Here is a 24,721-nt window from a genome sequence, read left to right as displayed (position 1 = left end):
TCCTCCAAGTTTCTCAATCATCATGGCCAAAAGTTTTTTGATAGATACCACTGTGTTTTCCTTGATGAAAAATTTGTACAGCTCCACCAGATTCCACGGATTGGGACATGGACATCTTTGGGGGACAATATTCAGCTCACCAAAATCCCCCACATTGGTTCTTTCATGTTTCTCCTTGACGACATTGTTCAGGTGTGGTAAGCTTCAGCTCTAATGAGCGTGGCTTCCCTGAAGTTTGCTGGCAGGGAGGATCATGAACTCCTGCACTGCCAGCTTGATGCCAACATGAAAAGCATTGCTGATCACAGTGAAAGCTGGAACAGGCAGGATGACTTCAGGATTGCCAGTGGATTCACAATTCTGTGACAGAAAGGGAATTCCCTTTTCAGCAGCTCTGGCCTTACAAACAGCAAGATATTCCTAGTATGGTGTGCGTACCAAATTTAGACCTGTGCTCAGAGCCAGCCAACTCCATCATCAATTTGTCACTCCTCTTCTGCTCCACAGCATTCAGTGGCTTGCTAACAGGGCAGGCCCAGTTGTACTGAGGTGCTCAAGAGCTTCTGAGACACCTTTTCTCACAGTGAGCCTTAATGTCTTGAGCTCTAGGTCTCATACCAGTTGAGGCATCACTGGATACAGCTCTGAAGAGACCTCTTTGAGTGCAGGACCCACCTGAAGAGTGGGATTTCCGTGACAGCCAAAGATCTCTCTGACAAAGAGCTTGAGATTAGGTATAGTGAATTTCTACTCATACTTCTTGTCATGTAAAAAAGAAGCAGGGGAAGGGGTCTGCAGAGGTCAAGTGAGTATTAATAGGTTCGCAGGCCTCTCCTTTGTTCTCCTGAGCTCTTGGCTCACTTGGCTTCTCTTCTGCAATATATGTTTTTTTAAAGCTCCCTAAATGATTCTGATGTGCAACCAGATACGGGAACTACTGGTACAGGTCTTCAAGAAAAATAAACTTTTACGATTATAAAACTTTTCAAATAAAAGTTACATTTCCTTTTTATTAGCCATGAAATAAAGCATCTTTCAAGCTAAATTACATTACATTAGACTTATTACATGATACACAACCACTGAACCAGTTTCAAAAAAAACCAAATTTCATATTTCAATTTATTCAGTAAGGAGTCATGAAAAATAATGAAGGTCCTTTTTCCCCCCTTCTTCCCTATTCCCTAAATTAATGTTTAAACCTATTTTGTAACACTAAAGTTATGGCTTTTTTAAAAGCACTGTATACAGTACTTTTAAAGATAATGATTATAAATGCAACTAATTTGAGAAAACAGGAAATAAACACTTTCACCTGCTGGTTTCTACCTCAGCATCTCCTTTGTCATAAAGACAATAATGCTATGGAAATTAATGGTTGAGTATAAATCACAGATACAATTTTAACATTTTCCATAATCCTGAGAAATTCTTCAGTATTATATAATCGAAAAATCAATTCCAAATACATCTGTAAATATCTTATAAAAATACATTTAAAAACAAGAATGGGAAAAATTCTAAATACTAGGTAATTACTCTGAAGGTGAGTTGGCACTATGAAGAGGCTTTGATTCCTCTATCTTTATCAGGATATTCTTCCACATCAGAGGAGAACATCAACTCTGGGAGAGAAGATGAACAAATCACACTCAAAATGATTTCCCAGTATCTCAAAAAGAGTTTTATAGCTTAGTTATAAACAGTCTTTAAATATTGACATATTATATGATAATAGAAAGCCCTCAAGTACAAGTAAGAATTCTTGATTGTGAAATCTGATTTAAAAGGTGAACTAATGACAAATGTACACATTTTGCATTTTGAGATATACAAGTTTTGAATGTATTATAAACCCTTGAAAAATAAAACATATAATATAATAGAGACAATATAATAACTCTTACCAGGAAATTTAAGTCACTTAGAGAATCCAGGATCATTAGACATCTAAGAGGTCTAATTCTATAGTGATCATGATAACCTAAAATGTAGGACACAGATGCAGTGGAGGACCTGGAACTAAGATGAGGTGTGTGCCAGGATATCTTAAATATGTTACCCTATTTAATCACCATAACAACTCTTTAAGCGAGTATTATCATCCTCATTTTATATTTCCTTTTTTTATCCACATGGAAATGTTATTTGACTCACATGACCCTAAAAGCAGGATTCTGGAAATATTTAATAAGTAACACACACTTTGTGATTTAGACTGAATACTACACAAGCCAGCTGCATGCAGCTTTAATCCCAACCACAGTGCAGAATGTTATTAGTTGACATTTCTACATTTAAACTATTACTTAGCATAGACACATAATTTATTAAAATATCAGGAAATACAAAAGAAGAAAACCTTAGGAATTAACAAAATGAAGTCGCCTGATGTAAGCATTAGATGAAAAAATCTTTGAATGACTAAAAACTATACTGAGTGAAAGAAAAACAGCAAAATACTTAAAGCCTAAGAAGATTTCTTTTAATACTTTAAATATATCCAAAGGAATAATTAGTGAACAACATGAGCAAAGGTACATTTATGAATGAAAATACACAAGAAGATCACATTTTTTGTCTTGGTTTTTACAAATGGAAATGTTGAAAAGATTCTCAGTTCCAAGACTTCTGAGACATAGGCTATAATCAGTTGGTCAAACTGCAGTTAAATGCTCAGGATGTTTAACCAATCAAGAATAAAATAATAACCAAAGTCCAGAAAATATCAAAGAGATTCAAGGGTGAAATTGTGGAACATCTGCCAGGAAATACAACTTACAATACAAATACTAAGCAGTTCCCAAAGCAGTGCTGAGAAGACTAACAGTTTGCTAATGTGACTCTTCTTCAGGTGTTCCAAGAGGGGTCTGAGGATAGAGATTAGCAAATCTCACTTCAGCCTGGGCACACTGAAGGTAGGATTACTAAACACTTCATTAGACAACGAGGGGTTAAGATTTTGTGGCAGGGAGAGGAGGAGGTAAGAATAAATTCACTTGAATATGTGTCTAACAGAGGCTAATAGATGAAGCATGATTTATTTCACATTAAGAGATACTTTGATCAGAAAAAGACTAAGAGAAACGAAGAGCAAAAACTTCCTATAAAATACCTGAAGCGTTCCAAGAGAAGAAATGCCTCCAAAGTATGAGACAGGACCACAGAAGCCCCTCATGAAGTATTCGATACTTCAAGACTACAGCTCTCCTACACACTCCTCCCTGCTTCTCGTGGCATTCTGTTTCACCACTTTATTATTCTTCTTCTTAAGTTATTTTACTTTAAATATATCTTTGTTATTGAAACATTGTAAGCTATATCCATTAAAAGAAGATTTATAAAGTCATTACAGAAGATTTTATGATATACTATTTTTTCTTTAATACATACCTTCACTAAGATCCATGCCTGGCCTATAAGACAAAAAAAGCCAAGATAATCCAACCAGAAGGGCCACCACCAGATTCACCACAATCCATGGCTGGAGAACCTGTTCCTCAACTCCTTCTGCCCTAAAGGTACAGGAATACTCATTAGAAATGTCTTCATTTTGGTCCATATATCCAGATATATCTATTTTATAAACTTTAAACAAAATGAGCAGTCCTCACCCAGAGGAATAACAAGCATAAACTATAACTTCCCTATAAAATAACACCATATATATCATGAGAACAAAGGTTCAAATGTTATTGAATTCTAAACAGATTTACTTTGTACACAGATGTAATGGAAATTTACTGTTGCCAAAGAATTTTTCTAAGTTTCCCTTCCAACTACTGTTAGTGCTACTCTTCAATCATTCCTTTCTCTCTTAACCTCAAGCCCCTAGCCACTCTCTTCAAACAAGACTGCCCCTCTAAGTTTTGTGAAGTGGGATCTCAGCCATCCTGTCACTCTCATGGCTGGCCACTGATCGGCGGAAGCAGACTCTCCCTAGTTCACTCTCTTTCTTGGTGGTTTCCTCTTTCTTGCTTGGTTTCCTGATTCTATCCCAAGGTACCCACTCCCATCACTACTCTGCGGTATCAGGCTCCCTGATTGGGGGTGAGGATGTGGTGCTCCCCCAGTTCACCATGTAATGATTTATTTTAAAACCATAACTTCAGAGATTTAAAACAGATTTTTTTACAAAACATTTCATTAGAAATGCAGGAGTATACAACAATAGTTACCCATTAACCAATTGAATAGGGTTTTTTTTGGCCATAATTTTGGTAATAAAACAGGGCCCTCAATATTATTTATAGATGAAAACAAGTAAAAGAGTGAAAGGATAAGAATAGCACCATTACTCCCATCGTTGCTGTTATTACAATCAACAATTACTAATGCTACTGTGAATTCTTACCAGAGGCTACCATTAACAGAAGAAGGTGTGTAAAGGTGGATTCTGTCACTTGTCATTTGTTGACTCAGAGATAATATAAGAGCAGTAAAGTACACTGAGAAAAAGACAAATGAATTACTAATAATGTATTTTTAACAATTATTTTTAATTAATTAATAAAATTAATTAAAATTAATTATTTTTAACTTATAGATTACTTTAAGATCAAAAATAATCTGTACTTTGGGGAATGATGATACAAAAAAAATTTCACTTAGTCAATTTCAATAGGCTGGATAGTCTTACATTATTTTTCAAGAATATAGGTAGAGAAGGGTGTTTTGATGCTTACTATTTCATCATTAGGCTGACAAGAACCTAGAAGATCTTTTAAGAAATTAAATGACTTACTCAAGGTCCTAAAATTACTTTTATTAATATTCTCATAATTAGAACAAAATTTATTCCAAATTATCAAAAAGATATAAAATAGTATTTGTTACTAAAATGCCCTATCAGCTCAATCTGTTTAATGTTAAGTAGAAAACACAAAAGTTAAATATTAAGCAATACAGAATAACAAGCTTTTAAAAGTTATTTAGATAACCTCTATTAAAAAATAATTCTATCAAAATTATGCCTACCATGGTTTTTTAATTACAAATTCCGCTGAATATCTATATGTAATGTTTATAAGTAGCAATAATATAAAGTCTGTTTTAAAATAAAATTATACTCTTTCTGGTTCAAAGTTACAGAGTTATCAAATTTACTCACAGAAAGATGCTAAAGCTGTTGGATCCAGGGCAAGAAAATTTCGGATGGCTACTGATGTTTTAGCAAAGTCAATCCTAGAAAATACAAAAGTGCAGTTGTAAACATCTTACAAAACTGTACTCTCTGGACAATAGTTTCTTCCTTCTCTATTTTAATGCTACCACATGTGTTGTCTATTACTAAGCTTTAAGTAGCTACAGTTTATACTTAACACACATGAAAGGATATCTTATTTACAAAGGCAACATAAAACATTTAACTAGAAGACTATTTTAGTCATCATTCCTTTAGAGTTAAGAAGAAATAAATTAAACTTGATTGGCAAAGTTCATTAGATTCTATTATACCTCTTTCTACTACCCATATTATTGGGTTACACGTTGTTTTTCTTAATGGGTTGAATTGTGTTCCCAAAAAGATATATTGAACTTCTAAACTCTGGTACCTATGAACGTGACCTTATTTGGAAATAGAGTCTTTGCAGATGCGATCAACTTAAGATGAGGCCATTACAATGGGCCCTAATCCAATATGACTAGTGTCCTTACAAGAAGAGAAGACACACACAGAAGAGACTAGACTGTCATGTGACAACAGAAGGAGAGGTTGGAGTGATGCATCCATCTACAAGCCAAGGAACACCAAGGACTGCCAGAAACCTCTGGAAGCTAGGAAAGAGGCAGGAACAGACTCTCCTTGGAGCCCTCCAAAACGGAACCAACCTTGCCCACACCTTGATTTTAGACTTCTGCATTCCAGAACTGTGAGAAAATAAATTCCTGTTTCAAGCCACCCAGCTCGTAGTACTTTGTTACAGCAGCCCTAGGAAACTAATAAAATACCCAGAGTTTTGTCTATACCTGATTCAGGTCATCTGGAAGATGTTTGGGACTTTCTGAGCTGATTATATTTGTATGAAATTTTGGGCTTAGAGTTGATGCTGGAATGGGTTAAGACTTTGGGGGATATTTTTGCTCACAGTAGTCCCATCCCCCACCCCCCAAAAAAAACCAGAAACAGAATGGCTTTTTTAAAAAGTCAAAATAATATTATAATATTAATTAATAATAATATAATTAATTGTTTAATTAATTAATAATTAAAATATTAATATAATATTAATAATAATATTAATATAATTCTATTTTGAAAATGTCAGTCAGTCAGGGACACATTTTGCTCAACACTTCCTCCTGAAGAAAAGTTAGAGGGATCTGCAGTCTCAAGAGTCTTACCTGTCAAAAGCTGAAACTGTACTTAGAGCCAAAAGCAAGTAGAGAAGACTCTGGAATGGATATGCTAACGTCTTGTATTGTTGCAGAAGGTTTGAGAGGTTAGAAAGCTCGTCTCCTGCTAAAACATATATCACAACAATATTCCACACAGCACAGCCAGCCAAGAAGCCATGAGAAAAGAGACCAATCATCCTGAATGGAAAAGGGTTTCATTATTATACATGAATGACAAAAGTAAAAAGCTAAAACATTCTTCAAGTCTCTTCACATATAAGAATAAAATTCAACATTTCACAAAAAGTAAAAACAAGTTTTTCTTTTTACCACACTGATAGGCAGATCATTTAACTCTAACTGAATGTTTAAAAACTATACCCACCACCATTTTAAGCTGTCAATTTTGTTAATAGTATTGAACAATCAACACTTTTTTAAAAAAATTATGGAACATTTGTTTTAAGAGAAGTCCAACAAAATCAGCCACCTGAAAGCCCGGTTCACTGACAGTGCAACATCTCTGGTGGTCCAGGAAGGCTTCATGTCCATCGACACGTCTATCTTTTCTGTGGTCTTTATCAACTCTGAGCGATCAGCAGCCTGGAATCGCCCTAAGAACACAATACACAACTATAAACAACTAACAAGAGGGAACCCTGGTGGTCTTTCCTATTATTCTACACTTAAGAACCCTCACACTGAGACTGAAATTCTGCTGTTTTCCTATGTAAAAATTCTCCCTGATTTGGTCCCTATTTCAGAAGGCTCTTTTCTTTCAGTTTATAAAACATACTATTTTTTTATCTTTAAGGAAAGTAAACAATGTCCATGCACTTTCTTCTCGACCCAAAATAGATGTTACAGTAACAGTCTTAGAAATCAATTATATTTAATGAAATACAATAATGAACTTGCAACTCAGAACAAAGTCTGGAAACCCTTAACATAACATAGTCTAAAAACCTCTAATTTAGAGACTTTACAAATATTAAAGTTTAAATCCCAACACTATAAAAGTCAATATTTGAAAACACCTTAAATTTCTTAGGAAAAGATGACAGTTAGTGTAGCATGGCATTCTGTGATGTGAAAAGAAACTGGTTGTTTCATACACTTGTCTTAAGAAGATGCAAGCGACACGGGTTCGTGCCCCGGTCTGGGAAGATCCCACATGCCGCGGAGCGGCTGGGCCAGTGAGCTGTGGCCGCTGAGCCTGTGCGTCCAGAGCCTGTGCTCCGCAATGGGAGAGGCCACAACAGTGAGAGGCCCACGTACCGCAAAAAAAAAAAAAAAAAAAAAAAAGAATAAAGAAATGGGTGGGAGTAGAGGGAGATTTTTTAAATTACCCATAATTCCATAACACAGAAACAACCAGCATTAATATTTTGGCATATTTCCTTCTAGTCTTTTTTGTCCTATGCAATTTTCTATAGCTGAAATCAAACTACATGTGTGTATTTATGTTTATTTTTCATTAGAATCTTCCCATGAAGTGAAAAATTCTCCCTAAACATTATTTTTAGTGGTGCAGAAGATTTCATTGTATAGATATGCCATAACTGTCTGAAATCATTCCCCTCCTGTTTTACATTTAGGTTTTTTCCAGTTTTTCACTCTCATGAATAACAATGTGATGATTAGCTTTATGTACAAATTTTTATCCATATTTTTGCTTATTTCCTTAATTCAGATTTCCAGAAGAATAATTCCCAGGTCAAAGGATATCCTTGCATAATTCTTAAAGAGCTCACATTCCAAAACAAAGACCTACTTACGGCTTTTTTCCACAAACACTTTCCCTACAGGCTGGCTAATACCAGTGGGTGCAGTCAGTACAGACTGTTGTTCTGGACTACTTTGCTCATCAGTAATTATGTCTTCATCTTCAACTCCTAGCTCATTGGCATAATGTAATTCTGCTGGCTGGGTTTTCCTATAATCAGGGAGAAAGTAAGAAAAATGGATGATTATTAACTTTTTACAGACCCAAATAAGGAGGTACCTGTGAGTCTCGTGGAAAGAGCCTTGGACTTGGGAGTCACAAAATTTGGTTTTTACTCAAATGGATCAGTTATTAACTCTTATGCACAGCAAGTCATTTTTATTTCTGTGGGCCTCAGTTTTCTCATCTGGAAAATGAAGTGACTGAACGAGATTCCTAAGCTTCTTCACAGATTTAAAATTACATGATTCTATATAGATATTGATCTCTATTTGCAGAGTCACTTCCAAGTACAAACAAGTAATATAACTTCCAGTGAACTTCTTTAAAGAATACCATTATAGGGCTTCCCTGGTGGCGCAGTGGTTAAGAGTCCGTCTGCAAATGCAGCGTACATGGGTTCGTGCCCCCGTCCGGGAAGATCCCACATGCCATGGAGCGGCTAGGCCCGTAAGCCATGGCCGCTGAGCCTGTGCGTCCGGAGCCTGTGCTCCGCAACAGGAGAGGCCACAACAGTGAGAGGCCCACTTACCGCAAAAAAAAAAAAAAAAAAAAAAAAAGAAAGAATACCATTATATTTTACCTGACACTTGATTTCCTATGTTAAAATAAACATTTTTATGTATTGCTAAAAAAATCGTAATTTGAATTCTGTTAACATGAGAAAATAAATAATATAGCCTATTTTATTAACATTACCTTTAATTTTTAATATCTTTAATATGTAATATTTTTATTACTTATACAAAATCTTCTATTTGTGGTCCTCTTCTTCAGAGACAGCTCCTAAAATTTTTTATTTAAATACAATATTTTACTTTTCTCAGCGGGTTTACTCTTTTCAAATTTACCCTTAGATTGGTTTAACTGATATTTTTGTACTATTACTTATCCTAGAGATATACAACTACAAGTATTTAATAAGACTTAGAAGCTGCCATTTGGGAGCTTGAAATTAAGCATCAAGGTATCTCTGCAAAATATTTAGAAGGACAAATAAATTCTTACTTTGTCTTCCTTCGAGGTTTCTGAATAGCTGGCTCCTCAGCTGGCTCCACGTTGATACCATTTTCATTTGGTAATAAAGATGCACTAGAAGTCTTCTTCTGGGTAAAGGCAGTCTCCAGTTCTGAAAATAAAGTAGATTAACTTTTCAAATTACCAGGATGTAAAAAGGAAAGTAATGTACAAGACTTCTGCAAGACAAAAGAACTTTAAGAATTTTAATTGGCCCCCAATTTTTTTCACCATCTTACAAATTCTTAATTTTTAAAATTTTACACCTCTAAACACTCAAGAGAAAGTTTGAAATTGTGATACCAAACAATATAGAAAAAAAAATTAAGTAATCCAACACCCAGGGTGTGTCAGAGATCTCCAAGATTACTTCCAGGTTCTGTGATTCACTCAAAGGATTCACAAGTCAGTTACACTCATGGTTACACTTTATTACAGGGAAAAGATATTAAGCAGAATCAGCATAAAGGAAAAAGCTCATGGAGCAAAGTCCAAAAGAAAACAGGTACAAGTTTCCAAGAGTCCTCTATCAATGAAGTCACACAGGATATGCTAATTCTTCCAGCAACAAGTTGTGACAACACATATATTGCTTTCTCTTCCAGGCAAGCTCATCAGACACTCAACGCCCAGGGTTTTTATTGGGAGTGATCACATAGGCACCCTCTGCCGAGCACATACCAAAATTCTAGACTACCAGAAGAAAAGCAGATGTTTAGCATAAATCACATTGTGTGCACAAATGCACAGTGAGCCACCCTGATAGAGAAAGCTTTATATCAATGTAGAAAATTGTTTACCAGCCAAGTTCCCAGATGCCAGTCAAGAGGCCCTCTAGAAAGTGGGCCTGTCCAGGCCTGCTGTGTTAACTCTTTTCTGCACACAAGGTATTAAGTTCAAGTGAGTCAATGGAAGCTTCTAACCCACTAGAAACTCTTCCTATCCGGAAATACAGGAAATGGAATGCCCTCAAAGTCCCGAAAATTCTATTTTAAAAAACACTTACAGCCTGGGCTGGAAATATAATATAAGCAGTAGAGCCTACCACAGATGTTCTGAACAAAACAAAAATGAACAAAATTTAAAACACAGAAATTTAGAAAGCTGGACCTGTAGAGGTAGGTACATTCTAGAATGGTAGTCACAAGTACTCTTTGGCCTAAACTTAGTTGGGTCCTGAATTTTCTAAAAAGAGTCATTTCTATTAATACATTTTTTTCATAAATTATATTCATGAATTATAAAAATTATATTTTTTCATGAATTATAAAACTATATAGGTATATTGGTATCCATCTTGACTTTCAAATTTTACCCTAACTGAATTACTAAGAGTAGTATGTCTTTTTTGAATTTTTGAAATTTATTATTTATTTTTATACAGCAGGTTCTTATTAGTCAACAGCAGTGTATACATATCAATCCCAATCACCCAATTCATCACACCACCACCACCACCACCCCGTCACTTTCCCCACTTGGTGTCCATAGGTTTGTTCTCTACATCTGTGTCTCAATTCCTGCCCTGCAAACCAGTTCATCATTTTTCTAGATTCCACATACATGTGTTAATATACAATATTTGTTTTTCTCTGACTTACTTCACTCTGTATTACAGTCTCTAGATCCATCCACGTCTCAACAAATGACCCAATTTCGCTCCTTTTTATGGCTGAGTAATATTCCATTGTATATATGTACCACTTCTTCTTTATCCATTTGTCTGTCAATGGGCATTTTAGGTTGCTTCCATGACCTGGCTATTGTAAATAGAGCTGCGATGAACACTGGGGTGCATGTGTCTTTTTCAATTATGGTTTTCCCTGGGTATATGCCCAGTAGTGGGATTGCTGTATCATATGGTAATTCTATTTTTAGTTTTGTAAGGAACCTCCATACTGTTCTCCATAGTGGCTGTATCAATTTACATTCCCACCAACAGTGCAAGAGGGTTCCCTTTTCTCCACACCCTCTCCAGCATTTGTTGTTTGTAGATTTTCTGATGATGCCCATTCTAACTGGTGTGAGGTGATACCTCATTGTAGTTTTGATTTGCATTTCTCTAATAATTAGTGATGTTGAGAAGATTTTCATGTGCTTCTTGGCCATCTGTATGTCTTCTATGGAGAAATGTCTATTTAGGTCTTCTGCCCATTTTTGGATTGGGTTGTTTGTTTTTTCAATATTAACCTGCATGAGTTGTTTATATATTTTGGAGGTTAATTCTTTCTCCATTGATTCGTTTGCAAATATTTTCTCCCACTCTGAGGGTTGTCTTCTCGTCTTGTTTATAGTTTCCTTTGTGGTGCAAAAGCTTTTAAGTTTCATTAGGTCCCATTTGTTTATTTTTATTTCCATGACTCTAGGAGGTGGATCAAAAAAGATCTTGCTGTGATTTATGTCAAAGAGTGTTCTTCCTATGTTTTCCTCTAAGAGTTTTATAGTGTCTGGTCTTACATGTAGGTCTCTAATCCATTTTGAATTTATTTTTGTGTATGGTGCTAGGGAGTGTTCTAATTTCATTCTTTTACATGTAGCTGTCCAGTTTTCCCATCACCATTTATTGAAGAGGCTGTCTTTTATCCATTACGTATTCTTGCCTCCTTTGTCATAGATTACTTGACCATAGGTGCGTGGGTTTATCTCTGGGCTTTCTATCTTGTTCCATTGATCTATGTTTCTGTTTTTAGGCCAGTACCATATTGTCTTCATTACTGTAGCTTTATAGTATAGTCTGAAGTCAGGGAGTCTGATTCCTCCAGCTCCATTTTTTTCCCTCAAGACTGCTTTGGCTATTTGGGGACTTTTGTGTCTCCATACAAATTTTAAGATTTTTTGTTCTAGTTCCATAAAAAAAATGCCATTGGTAATTTGATAGTGATTGCATTGAATCTGTAGATTGCTTTGGGTAGTATAGTCATTTTCACAATATTCATTCTTCCAATCCAAGAACATGGTATATCTCTCCATCTGTTGGTATCATCTTTAATTTCTTTCATCAGTGTATATAGTTTTCTGCATACAGGTCTTTTGTCTCCCTAGGTAGGTTTATTCCTAGGTATTTTATTCTTTTTGTTGCAATGGTAATTGGGAGTGTTTACCTAATTTCTCTTTCAGATTTTTCATCATTAGTGTAAAGGAATGCAAGAGACTTCTGTGAATTAATTTTCTATCCTGAAACTTTACCAAATTCATTGATTTGCTCTAGTAGTTTTCTGGTGGCATCTTTAGGATTCTCTATGTATAGTATCATGTCATCTGCAAACAGTGACAATTTTACTTCTTTTCCAATTTGTATTCCTTTTATTTCTTTTTCTTCTCTGATTGCTGTGGCTAGGACTCCAAAACTATGTTGAATAATAGTGGTGAGAGTGGACATCCTTGTCTTGTTCTTGATCTTAGAGGAAATGCTTTCAGTTTTTCACCATTGAGAATGATGTTTGCTGTGGGTTTGTCGTACATGGCCTTTATTATGTTGAGGTAGGTTCCCTCTATGCCCACTTTCTGGAGAATTTTTATCATAAATGGGTGTTGCATTTTGTCAAAAGCTTTTTCTGCATCTATTGAGATGACTATATGGTTTTTATTCTTCAAGTTGTTAACATGGTGTATCACATTGATTGATTTGCATATACTGAAGAATCCTTGCATCGCTGGGATAAATCCCACTTGATCATGGTGTATGATCCTTTTAATGTGTTGTTGCATTCTGTTTGCTAGAATTTAGTTGAGGATTTTTGCATCTATGTTCATCAGTGATATTGGTCTGTAATTTTCTTTTTTTGTAGTATCTTTGTCTGGTTTTGGTATCAGGGTGATGGTGGCCTCACAGAATGAGATTGGGAGTGTTCCTTCCTCTGCAATTTTTGGGAAGAGTTTGAGAAGGATGGGTGTTAGCTCTTCTCTAAATGTTTGATAGAATTCACCTGTGAAGCTCTCTGGTCCTGGACTTTGTTTGTTGGAAGATTTTTAATCACAGTTTCAATTTCCTTACTTGTGATTGGTCTGTTCATATTTTCTATTTCTTCCTGGTTCAGTCTTGGAAGGTTATACCTTTCTAAGAATTTGTCCATTTCTTCCAGGTTGCCCATTTTACTGGCATATAGTTGCTTCTAGTAGTCTCTTAGGATGCTTTGTATTTCTGTGGTGTCTGTTTTAACTTCTCCTTTTTCATTTCTCATTTTATTGACTTGAGTCCTCTCCCTTTTTTCTTGATGAGTCTAGCTAATGGTTATCAATTTTGTTTACCTTCTCAAAGAACCAGCTTTTAGCTTTATTGATCTTTGCTATTGTTTTCTTTGTTTCTATTTCACTTATTTCTGCTAATATTTATTTCTTTCCTTCTGCTAACTTTGGGTCTTGTTTGTTCTTCTCTCTCTAGTTACTTCAGGTGTAAGGTTAGATTGTTTGAGATTTTTCTCGTTTCTTGAGGTAGGCTTGTATAGCTATAAACTTCCCTCTTAGAACTGCTTTTGCTTCATCCCAAAGGTTTTGGATCGTCATGTTTTCATTGTCATTTGTCTCTAGGTATTTTTTGATTTCCTCTTTGATATCTTCAGTGATCTCGTGGTTATTTAGTAACGTATTGTTTAGCCTCCATGTGTTTGTGTTTTTTACATTTTTTTTCCCTGTAATTCATTTCTAATCTCATAGCATTGTGGTCAGAAAAGACGCTTGATATGAATTCAATTTTCTTAAATTTACTGAGGCTTGATTTGTGACACAAGATGTGATCTATCCTGGAGAATTTTCTGTGTGCACTTGAGAAGAAAGTGTAATCTGCTATTTTTGGATGGAATGTCCTATAAATAACAATTAAATCTATCTGGCTTATTGTGTTATTTAAAGCTTCTGATTCCTTATTTATTTTCATTTTGGATGATCTGTGCATTGGTGTGAGGTGTTAAAGTCCCCCACTATTATGTGTTACTGTCAATTTCCTGTTTTATAGCTGTTAGCAGTTGCCTTATATATTGAGGTGCTCCTATGTTGGGTGCAATTATATTTATAATTGTTATATCTTCTTCTTGGATTGATCCCCTGAACATTAGGTAGTGTCCTTCCTTGTCTCTTGTAACATTCTTTATTTTAAAGTCTATTTTATCTGATATGAGTATTGCTACTCCAGCTTTCTTTTGATTTCCATTTGCATGGAATATCTTTTTCCATCCCCTCACTTTCAGTCTGAATGTGTCCCTAGGTCTGAAGTGGGTCTCTTCTAGACAGCATATATGTGGGTCTTGTTTTTGTATCCATTCAAAAAGCCTGTGTCTTTTGGTTGGAGCATTTAATCCATTCACGTTTAAGGTAATTATCGATATGTATGTTCCTATTACCATTTTCGGTTTGTTTTGTAGGTCCTTTTCTTCTCTCGTGTTAGAGAAGTTCCTTTAGCATTTGTTGTAGAGCTGGTGTGGTGGTGCTGAATTCTCTTAGCTTTTGCTTGTCTGTAAAGCTTTTGATTTCTCCGTCAAATCTGAATGAGATCCTTGCTGGGTATAGTAATCTTGGTTGTAGGTTCTTCCCTTTCATCACTTTCAGTATATCATGCCACTCCCTTCTGGCTTGTAGAGTTTCTGCTGAGAAATCAGCTGTTAACCTTATGGGAGTTCCCTTCTATGTTATTTGTCGTTTTTCCCTTGCTGCTCTCAATAATTTTTCTTTGTCTTTAATTTTTGCCATTTTGATTACTATGTGTCTCAGCGTGTTTCTCCTTGGGTTTATCCTGTATGGGACTCTCTACGATTCCTGGACTTGGGTGGCTATTTCCTTTCCCATGTTAGGGAAGTTTTCGACTATAATCTCTTCAGATATTTTCTCTGGTCCTTTCTCTCTCTCTTCTCCTTCTGGGACCCTTATAATGTGAATGTTGTTGCATTTTATGTTGTCCCAGAGGTCTCTTAGGCTGTCTTCATTTCTTTTCATTCTTTTTTCTTTATTCTGTTCATAGTGGTGAATTCCACCATTCTGTCTTCCAGGTCACTTATCCGTTCTTCTGTCTCAGTTATTCTGCTATTGATTCCTTCTAGTGTAGTTTTCATTTCAGTTATTGTACTGTTCATCTCTATTTGTTTGTTCTTGAATTCTTCTAGGTCTTTGTTAAGCATTTCTTGCATCTTCTCGATCTTTGCCTCCATTCTTTTTCCAAGGTCCTGGATCATCTTCACTATCATTATTCTGAATTCTTTTTCTGGAAGGTTGCCTATCTCCACTTCATTTAATTGTTTCTCTGGGGTTTTATCTTGTTTCTTCATCTGGTACATAGCACTCTGCCTTTTCATCTTGCCTATCTTTCTGTGAATGTGGTTTTTGTTACACAGGCTGCAGGATTGTGGTTCTTCTTGCTTCTGCTGTCTGCCCTCTGGTGGATGAGGCTATAGTTCTGAAGGCTGGAAGTCTGAGATCAAGGTGCCAGCATGGTTGTATTCTGGCGAGAGCTTTCTTGCAAACAGGTGTCTTTTTGCGTGTCCTCACAAGGCAGGGAGAGTGAGTAAGTGTCTAAGAGAGTAGTTTTAATTCAACTATATTTACTGCCAGTAATGAAATAAATTGTAGAGTAGGTAAAGCTGTCTTAGGGTCATTTCTGTCTCTCTTTCCTTTTCTGCCCTCTTCTGCCCACTCCTTCTCCTCTTAGTGCCCCCAGGCACTGTGGTATCCCATTTCAACTTGCATCTCAAAACTGTGCTCCATTCTCCTAACTTTTCTAGTTCCTGCCCTCTACTCCTATAATTCTTTCATCTAATAAGGATCTACTATCTTCTAAGAAGCAAGGAATTAGTCAGGGAAACTATTTTGTAATAAACTATTCCTCGGGGCTGATGTTAATAGGAGAGAGCTAATCTCCCAATCTTTGTTCCTTCCTTTGTTTTACTCTAACAAAATCTATTTTCTTTTTTCTAATTATTATAAAAGTTATATACATAAAATATATAAAAATTAATAAAACATAAATGAAGAAAGAAAATTTTTTTAAATCATACCTAATTCCTCCTTCTAAAAAACCTACCACTGTTGACACTTTGCTATAGCCTTCCATTCTTTTTACATATGTGTTTGTATATACATATGGTCTGGATTGTATTGTGTCCCCCGGAAAAGATATGTGCAAGTCCTAACTCTCAATACTTGTGAATGAGATTCTAGAACTAGGGTCTTTGCAGATGTAATCAAGTTAAGATGAGGTCATGCTGGAGTAGGATGGGCCCTAAATCCAGTGATTATTGTCCTTATAAGAAGAGCAAAATTTGGACACAGAAACACAGGGAAAAATCTGAAGATGGAGGCACAGAATGGAGTTATGCTGTCACAAGCCAAAGAATGCCAAGAATTATAAACAACCACCAGAATCTAGAAGAGGCTAGGGTGGATTCTTTCCTAGAGCCTTTGGAGGGAGCGTGGCCCTGTGGACACCTTGATTTTGGACCTCTATCCTCTAGAACTGTCAGAGACTAGATTTCTGCTGTTTTAAGTCATTCAGTTTGTGGTAATCTGTTCCGGTAGCCCTAGGAAATTAATAAAACATATTTTACCAAAATGGGACCCTTTGATACATACTATTTTATAATCTTTGTTTTTGACTTAACAATATATTACTGATGGCTTTCCATGTCACTATTTTACTTTAACAATCCTTTTAATGAGTACTTGGTTTCTATTAAATGGGTAAAACATGATTTATCTAGGCAGTATCACATTGTTAAATATTTGGTTATTACCAGTTTCTACTCTTATGTTACAGTTAGCATCCTTTAATTACTGTAGCCATTGTAGTTACTTCTATTCCTATAAGTTCAGATAGGCTATATCAATTTATACTTTCTATCAGTGCTGCACGAGTATACCAATTTCTCACCAATACTTTTATATCCAACAGTTTGGGATTTTATAATCTTTAAAAAGCATTGCCAGTTTGATAGCAAAATAATGATATAATATTCTGTTTACCTTGTGAATAGTGCTGAGACATAGTGAGACTCAAAAAATGTTGGCTTTTCCTCCATTATATTGCTGTTAATACAGAATTTTTCCTTTCCCCACTAATCTCAATGTCCATTCATAATATACCAAATTCATATACATACCAAGATCTGAACTTTCTGTTTTGGTCCTGAATTTGTACCCCTTCTCATAATCTGTACAGATACGCTCAAAAGAGATCCTCTAAAATATTCCTGACTTAACCCATGGGAATTACTCTGGCGATAAAAATTTTAAGCAAAAAAAGAAAAAACTGGGATATGGGTGGGGAAAAATAGGAACAGACAGGTTTTTAATCATACCCCCAAAATCACAACTGCTGTCACAACCTAACCTTAGTTTCTTTACATACCAAGAGGTAGCTTCGTCTTCTTCTGTCTCCTTTGAACAGGAGCTTCTTGATGTTCTATGGGGTCTTTAGTTGGTGGCTCACTGCCCTCAGGTGGCCTGTGAACAGCAGTCTGAACAAGACCTTCCAAAGAAGCACTAGCTACAGAGAAATGGAGTTGGAAAAAATTGGGATAACTTGAGCAGAGATTACTAAGTCTTAAAAATATAGGGAAACGGGGAACTGGAATGTTTCCTATATAATAACCTCTTCTCTTACAGAACTAATTGTGCCCCAAATCTTGATTTCCTCCCTCCTCACCTGTAACTTTGGGCTTTAAGTTGGGAAAAGAAATAAATGAGGGAACAAGGAAGAATGAGGAAGCAAAAAACCAGGGGGCTAGAAAGAGGAATAAAAGAAAGGCAGGAGGAAAACTGCTTCTGAACTTTCAAAAAGGTGAAAATGTAATGGAAACTGTCACCATAGGGAATGTTCTTGTCTTATGCCTTGAGAATTATCAGCCTGTATATAGTTTAGTCCTTCATTAATAAATTAACACACGATAAAGTCATCACGGATAACTGGAGTTAACAGGCTACTTAAAAATCTCTTCATCTGATCATTTCAATCTCTCCCCTCATCAAATCTTTGAACAGATTTCGACCCATTTTGGCAGATTTGAATTTTACTTCATTACATTCACTACATTGCTTCTTCACAAAAGAAGAAATACAAATGAGTGAATAAACAAATGAAAAGATGCTTAACCTCATTAGTATTCAGAGAAACGGAAACTAAAATAAGCTACTTTTTGCCCACTAAGTTGACAAAAAGAATTGAAAGATTGATATTTTCCAATGTTCTCAAGGATTTAGCAAATGTGACACTCAAACTCTGTTGGTGGCAAGAAAATAACAACTCCCTTGAAGGCAATTTAGCAGAAATTTATCATATTAATAATGCATAGGTCCTTCTGTCTAGCAGTTTTACTGCTAGCAATCCAACCTATAGAAATATCTCTTCCCCACCACCTACTATTTTATGTAGAAGAACTGCAAACTGTAGGAGTGAAAAATTTGAAGTACCCTAATTGAAAAACAATTTTAATAACAGCCTAGCAATACACCTCCTTTTTTGTCTAGAGCACTGATTTTTTTCCTCTTTTTTACAAGAAAAAAAGCTGGTAGCTGGGATAGAGCCCTACCTCTGCTACTCCAACTCAGTCTTTATTGCATCCTTCACCAGTGACCTTTCTAAATCCACATGTACATGTCCGTACTTAATTGTGAGTATATTTTTAGGGCCTAGCACTTCAGTATCTTTGTGAATCTAAGTTTCTCTGCCTCTCTTTTCTTTTTGTTGCATATCTGTATGTCTTTCTCTATGCATCCATTTCCATTTCTCTCTTTTCCTCCACCCACCATGTATTCCGCCATTTGTTAGGCAATGATAAGCTAATACAAGTTTCCAACCAGGTATAAGGTATGATCAGCTACGAGCTTTAGGAAGTTCATCCAGCAGTGGTGGGCAGGACCGACTAGGGTGGAAGAAAGCTATAAGTACAGAACAATGTTGGAGGCTACCCCAATAGCTCAGGTGAGAAGAAGAAAGGAGCTAGGCTAACTACGGTTGTCCTGACAGTGGAAATGACAAGGGGAAAGAAACGTAAAAGATACTACAGAAGAAGCAAGCTTGTGAGAGGCAGCAAGTAGAGTGAAGCGACCAGTGAGAGGCGACTGAGGTTTCCAGCCCCAGTCACTGGGAGAGTGGGGGTGGGGGGGGCATTAAAAGAAATTTGTAAGTAAGCAGTAAAACTTGATTAATTGTTGAAAGTGATGATAAATTCTGGACGTGCTGAGTTTGAGTTACTGACAGAACATCCAGGATTATCAGTGAATGGGACAAAAAAAGTTCACAGAACTTGCTCATTATTGGAGCTTTAATACCTGGATGATACGGCCCTGCTTTCAGACTCATGTTCTAATGCAGAGACTCTCTGACTGAAATGAGGGATCCAAGAACCTTGTGTCTCTAAATCCAGTATCCTGTTCAAGGGTCTGGAACCAATCATAGCTCAAGACAACTTATGTTATCTAGGGATGAAAGACCTCAAAGAGTCCAAGAATGTTGTGGAAGTAAGATCCAGGGCAGCATAACCCTTTACTACACAAATGTATCTAGATACTCTTCAGGCTGCCCACTACCTTGTCCCTCACTGCCACCAAGAATCCCACTGCTTCAAAGTGAACTGGATTCTATCCTTAACACAGCAGTGACTTGGGACTGGGGCCTGGCCTCTCCCTGATCTGCGATGTTTAGCATGCCTGAGGTCCTGGGAAAACTTGTGATCCCACACAACAGAGAACACTTCTTACCTAGCGTGGTTTTTGTTCTGGGCTTCTTTTTCTTAGGACGACTAAGTGGAATATCATCTATAAAACAGAAAGAACAACAGAAAAGGCTGCCTAAAATTCAATGCAGGGAAAAGTCAAAGGGGAACTTTTAGTAGGGAAGACCTTTCCCTATTTTCCCCTGGGTCCAGCCAATTTCTATACATTAGGGGAAGAAGGCAAGAGACTGACAAAGTCAAAGGGAGCCCATAGTACAGTACCGGTAGCTCATGGCTGGTCAGTAATGTTATAAACTGTGACAGAAAGTGGGCTCACCAAATATTCATCTGATCCCCTACATTTCCCAGCCCCCTTGCACTTAGGTGTGGCCTATGACTGGTTTTGGCCAATAGGCTGCAAGATGAAGTGATCTGTGCCATTTGGGGGCCAAAACATTGAAAAAGCCAGTGAGTAACCCTCCAGCTTCTCCTTCCCTTGCTGTGGCAACTGAGAAGGTCTCATGTTAAGATGGCAGAACCACAGCATGGAAGCAGCCGGGATCACTACATCATTAGTGAAGAGGTAGAGAAAGGTAACTGTCCTGGATTGTTGCTACAATGGACTTTGCATTAACCAGAAAAACCCCGTATAATATTAAGTAACTGAGATTTTGGGGTTAGTGTGACATAACCCAGCCTATCCTGATGAAATGAGACAAAGGAAGATGTAGTCCCTATTATGGAACTAAAATCTAGCCAACAGTTATGTTCTAGGTGACTCCGTTCAGGGATGAATGCTTTTTAATTTATAAGGTCAAATATCAGCCACATAACTAGTGTTATATATCAACCATCCTTTAAAAACGGCAGTCATAGGAGATTACTATGATAAAAAATTGTAGCATTATAAATTATACTATTCAGATTCAAGTTTAAGAGAAAATGAAGGACTCAAACTAACTTTCAAACACCAAATACTGTATTTAGAAAGTTTTACATTAACAGTGAACTAACTCACCTTGATTAGCACTTTATATGACACCGACCAAATTTAATCAGGACAGAGACAAAAAGAGAAACTCTGTTAATTAGAAATCTATTATATTGTTAGACTGAAAATTGACTTAAATCATTACAAACTTAAAATAAAATTAGCTTTCACACAAAATCAGCTAGTTTACAAACTAGCTTATTATTTATCAGTAATAAGCTGTTTAATAAGACTAACAAAGTAACCCCAATATTTTCTGAACCTACATATACATATTCCCTACTGTCTATTAATAAAGTGGATTAAACAGATTAAGAACTCTTATTTTGTCACTGATTAAAATCAGCTTAAACTCTGAGGAAACTATTCTAGCAAACAAAAGAGGATCAGAATTCTGATAAACAAGACATTAAAACATTAAGAATGGATCCATTATCCTAACATGTGGACATTTAGTCTCTGAAACAGAGCATTTAATTATAACTGTTATCTTGATGATTCAAGAATTATTCATCTTTAAACTTTCAGGAAGTCTCTTCTGAATTATTATAATTGTGTAAAAGTACTAGTCAATTTTTCTCACTTTACTCACTTTGCATTCTTAAAACTCAATAATAAAATTACTGTAAATTATTTTTACCTTGGCACAGGTGGAAGGGCTCGTGGAGGACGCTATGGGGAAAAGAAAAAGAAAACTTCTTGTAAGTAAAAACCTTAGAGCATCTTTACTTCATTTATTTCAAATTTTTGATAATCCTATTCGTCAAGTGAAACCCAGGAGGTACTGATGAGAATCAGATGGGCAATTTTAATTTGTCCTATCACTTCTGAATTTCATATAAAGTTCCTTCCTTCCTATATTCCTTAATGTCTACAGACCAGGCTCTGTTCTAAGCATCAGGGATATAGTAATGAACAAAACAGAGGGATCCTTGCTCTTATGGAACTTACATTCTAGTGGTTAAGTATTAGACAATAACGTTAAGTATATATATTATATATATATATATGGAAGAGAAGAATGACGAGTGCTACTTTAGTTAGGAAAAGTCTCTCTTTAGTTAGGAGATATTTGAGTTGAGACCTGAATAAGAAAGGAGCCAAAGGGGAGCAAATACAAAGTCCTTTATGGGAGATAGGGCTTAGAGAGTTCCAGATAAAAGAAGGCCAATAAGGATGAAGCACAGTTATCAAGGCATGGGCAGATTACTTAGGAAGACAAAGGGAAGGAGCCTGGATTTTTTTTTTAATTGGGGTATAGCTGCTTTACAATGTTGTGTTAGTTTCTGCTGTACAGCAAAGTGAATCAGCCATATGTATACATATATCCTCTCTTTTTTAGATTTCCTTCCCTTTTAGGTCACCACAGAGCACTGAGTAGAGTTCCCTGTGCTATACAGCAGGTTCTCATTAGTTATCTATTTTATACATAGTTGTTATATATGTCAATCCCAATCTCCCAATTCATCCCATGTGCCCCTTCCCTCCTTAGTGTCCACTCGTTTGTTCTCTACGTCTGTGTCTCTATTTCTGCTTTGCAAATAGGTTCATCTGTACCATTCAAAACGGATTAAAGACCTAAACGTAAGACCGGACACTATAAAACTCTTAGAGGAAAAGATAGAAAGAACACTCTTTGACATAAATCACACCAAGATCTTTTTTGACCCACCTCCTAGAGTAATGAAAATAAAAACAAATGGGACCTAATTATACGTAAAAGCTTTTGCACAGCAAAGGAAACCATAAACAAGATGAAAAGACAACCCTCAGAATGAGAGAAAATATTTGAAAATGAAGCAACTGAAAAGGGATTAATTTCCAAAATATACAAACAGCTCATGCAGCTCAGTATCAAAAAACAAACAACCGAATCAAAAAATGGGCGGAAGACCTAAATAGACATTTCTCCAAAGAAGACATACAGATGGCCAAGAGGCACATGAAAACATGCTCAACATCACCAATTATTAGAGATTTTGTTTTAATTCAATGGGAAGCAAATGGAAGTTTTAAGCCACATAGTAACATACTGTTTAAAAACATACTCTGAAACATACAGTGTGAAAAACGCATTTAGGGCAGAAAGAAAAAAAAACTTATAAATGCTATTTTACATGAATAAGAAAAGTGTTTGCAGTTCAGAGAAATTACAGTTAAGTAGCACTCTGGAATCTTTCAAAATAAAATACTAACAAAAATGCCTAGAAATCAGTTTAATGTTCCAAGTATCTCAAGCTGCTTGCAAAGGACATTGATTTAAAAAGGTTAAATTTTAAACACTCGTAGTTTGTTCCACAACTGTCCCATTTACCTATCCATTCATTCAAAAAGTGTGTTAATACAAATGCTAAAAGATTAGGACAAGGCCAGCTGTCTTAACACTATCCAGTTGTCAAAATTCAACCAGCAAAGAAGGATAGTTATTGCTCTTTCTATCTATCTACAAAGCGGTATCGTTCTAAAGATGCTATGGACCGCTTTCTCACCAAAGACTCAGTTCACACGATAACTCCACATTTCAAAAGTCCCGCAAAAATGACGTATCATCCATCCAGAAACCCAACCTCGACACTCCTCAAAAGTAGGACGGCTCAACTGAACTGAAAGTAACTAAGGCTCGCTTACCACCTGCTTCTTCCCCATTCCGTCTAAAGCTGGGCTGCCTGGGAGCCGCTGACTCCCAGCTGCGGGTCGCTCACACCCCGCCCGGGTTCACACCCGCCCAGCGGGCCCCGCGCACAGGCGCAATGCGTCATCGAACTGCGCCGCAGAGGCCGCTCTGGCCCGCAGCCTCCTCCATCAGGGTGGGAGCGAGGGGGAGCGCGGAGACCTGGTGGGGCTTTTCCAGTCTACTCCTGCGGAAAAGGGGGCGTCGGAGTCAGGGCTGATATGCCCGGGAGGAGAGACTCCAGCGGGTGCGGTGTAGCAATCACGATTTTTCCATGGTTTCCCAAGTGGTTGCGGTGATTTGTTCGAGGGAAGTGAGAGAAGCCCAGGATTAAAAGTCCCCGCTGGCAAACGGCTCTTTCCCGGGCGGCTAAATGCCCTCCGGAGAAGTCGATAAAGAGACCCTCTGTGGCAGGCCCCGGACCCGAAGGGGAAGGGGCGGCAGCAGGGTGAGGCGTCGTCATGGCAACATGCGCACGCAGGCCCCCGGAAACTTCAAGCCTGGCTCCTCGCCCAGCTCCTGGAGTTCGGGTCCGGCCTTGAGAAGAACTTCCCGCCCCCGACCCCCAGCCCTATCCTGTGAGCGCCAAATGGGCCGATGCGCGCGCTCCCCGAGCTGGGCTGTCCCCTTCTGGTCCCCAGCATGTCGGTGTCCACTCCGCCCCAGAGGTAGCGGCAGCGGCCAACGCGCACCTCACCGCTCACCGGGTGGTCCTCCTCCACCCGGAGCCCCGAGTTCGTCCGCATGGCGCTGTGCCGGCCTGGCTCTCTCGGCGCAACAGCCGCCGGCTGGAGCCTGGCTCCCCGCTACGCCGCCGCCTCCGGGACCTGCGGGAGGCGGGGGCTTCGCGCCTGACTATGCCACCGCCCCCGGGCCGGGTCTCCGCCTGCCCCCGCTTTGCCAAGCTCGACATTCCGAGGCGTCGGAGTTACTCACCCGTTTAGCCACCAGGCGCGCGCGCGCGCGTGTGTTGATACAGGCAGTTCTCAGATTCTCTCCAGTTGCGTGCGTGCGTGCGTGTGTGTGTGTGTGTTGATACAGGTAATTCTCAGATTCGCGTGCGTGTGTGTGTGTGTGTATGTTGATACAGGTAATTCTCAGATTCTCTCCAGTTGCTTGTGTGT

The 24,721-nt window shown here is 37.5% G+C and overlaps 1 protein-coding gene across 3 annotated transcripts; it reads right to left on the bottom strand.

Annotated features, from left to right (window-relative positions):
- Positions 1–990: 990 nt before the first annotated feature.
- On the bottom strand, positions 991–24,397 carry TMEM237 (transmembrane protein 237). 3 transcript variants are annotated; one of them, XM_060015596.1, is made up of 13 exons: positions 24,290–24,397; positions 21,567–21,598; positions 20,954–20,964; positions 19,982–20,038; positions 17,631–17,768; positions 9,293–9,413; positions 8,118–8,275; positions 6,830–6,953; positions 6,346–6,537; positions 5,111–5,184; positions 4,355–4,448; positions 3,394–3,515; positions 991–1,625 (listed from the first exon to the last, which is right to left on the bottom strand). In XM_060015596.1, the coding sequence occupies exons 1-13, from the start codon at positions 24,341–24,343 to the stop codon at positions 1,558–1,560; spliced, it is 1,245 nt and encodes a 414-aa protein (XP_059871579.1). In that variant the 5' UTR covers positions 24,344–24,397; the 3' UTR covers positions 991–1,557. The 3 variants fall into 3 exon arrangements, with proteins under 3 accessions (XP_059871579.1, XP_059871581.1, XP_059871582.1); XM_060015598.1 differs by lacking the exon at positions 24,290–24,397 and adding an exon at positions 23,555–23,953; XM_060015599.2 differs by lacking the exon at positions 20,954–20,964 and having other exon boundaries at positions 19,982–20,067; positions 24,302–24,397.
- Between the last annotated feature and the right edge of the window lie 324 nt (positions 24,398–24,721).

Source organism: Delphinus delphis, chromosome 7, assembly GCF_949987515.2.
Source record: "Delphinus delphis chromosome 7, mDelDel1.2, whole genome shotgun sequence".
NCBI classification, from domain to species: Eukaryota; Metazoa; Chordata; class Mammalia; order Artiodactyla; family Delphinidae; genus Delphinus; species Delphinus delphis.
This window is presented reverse-complemented; position numbering and strand designations above follow the sequence as displayed.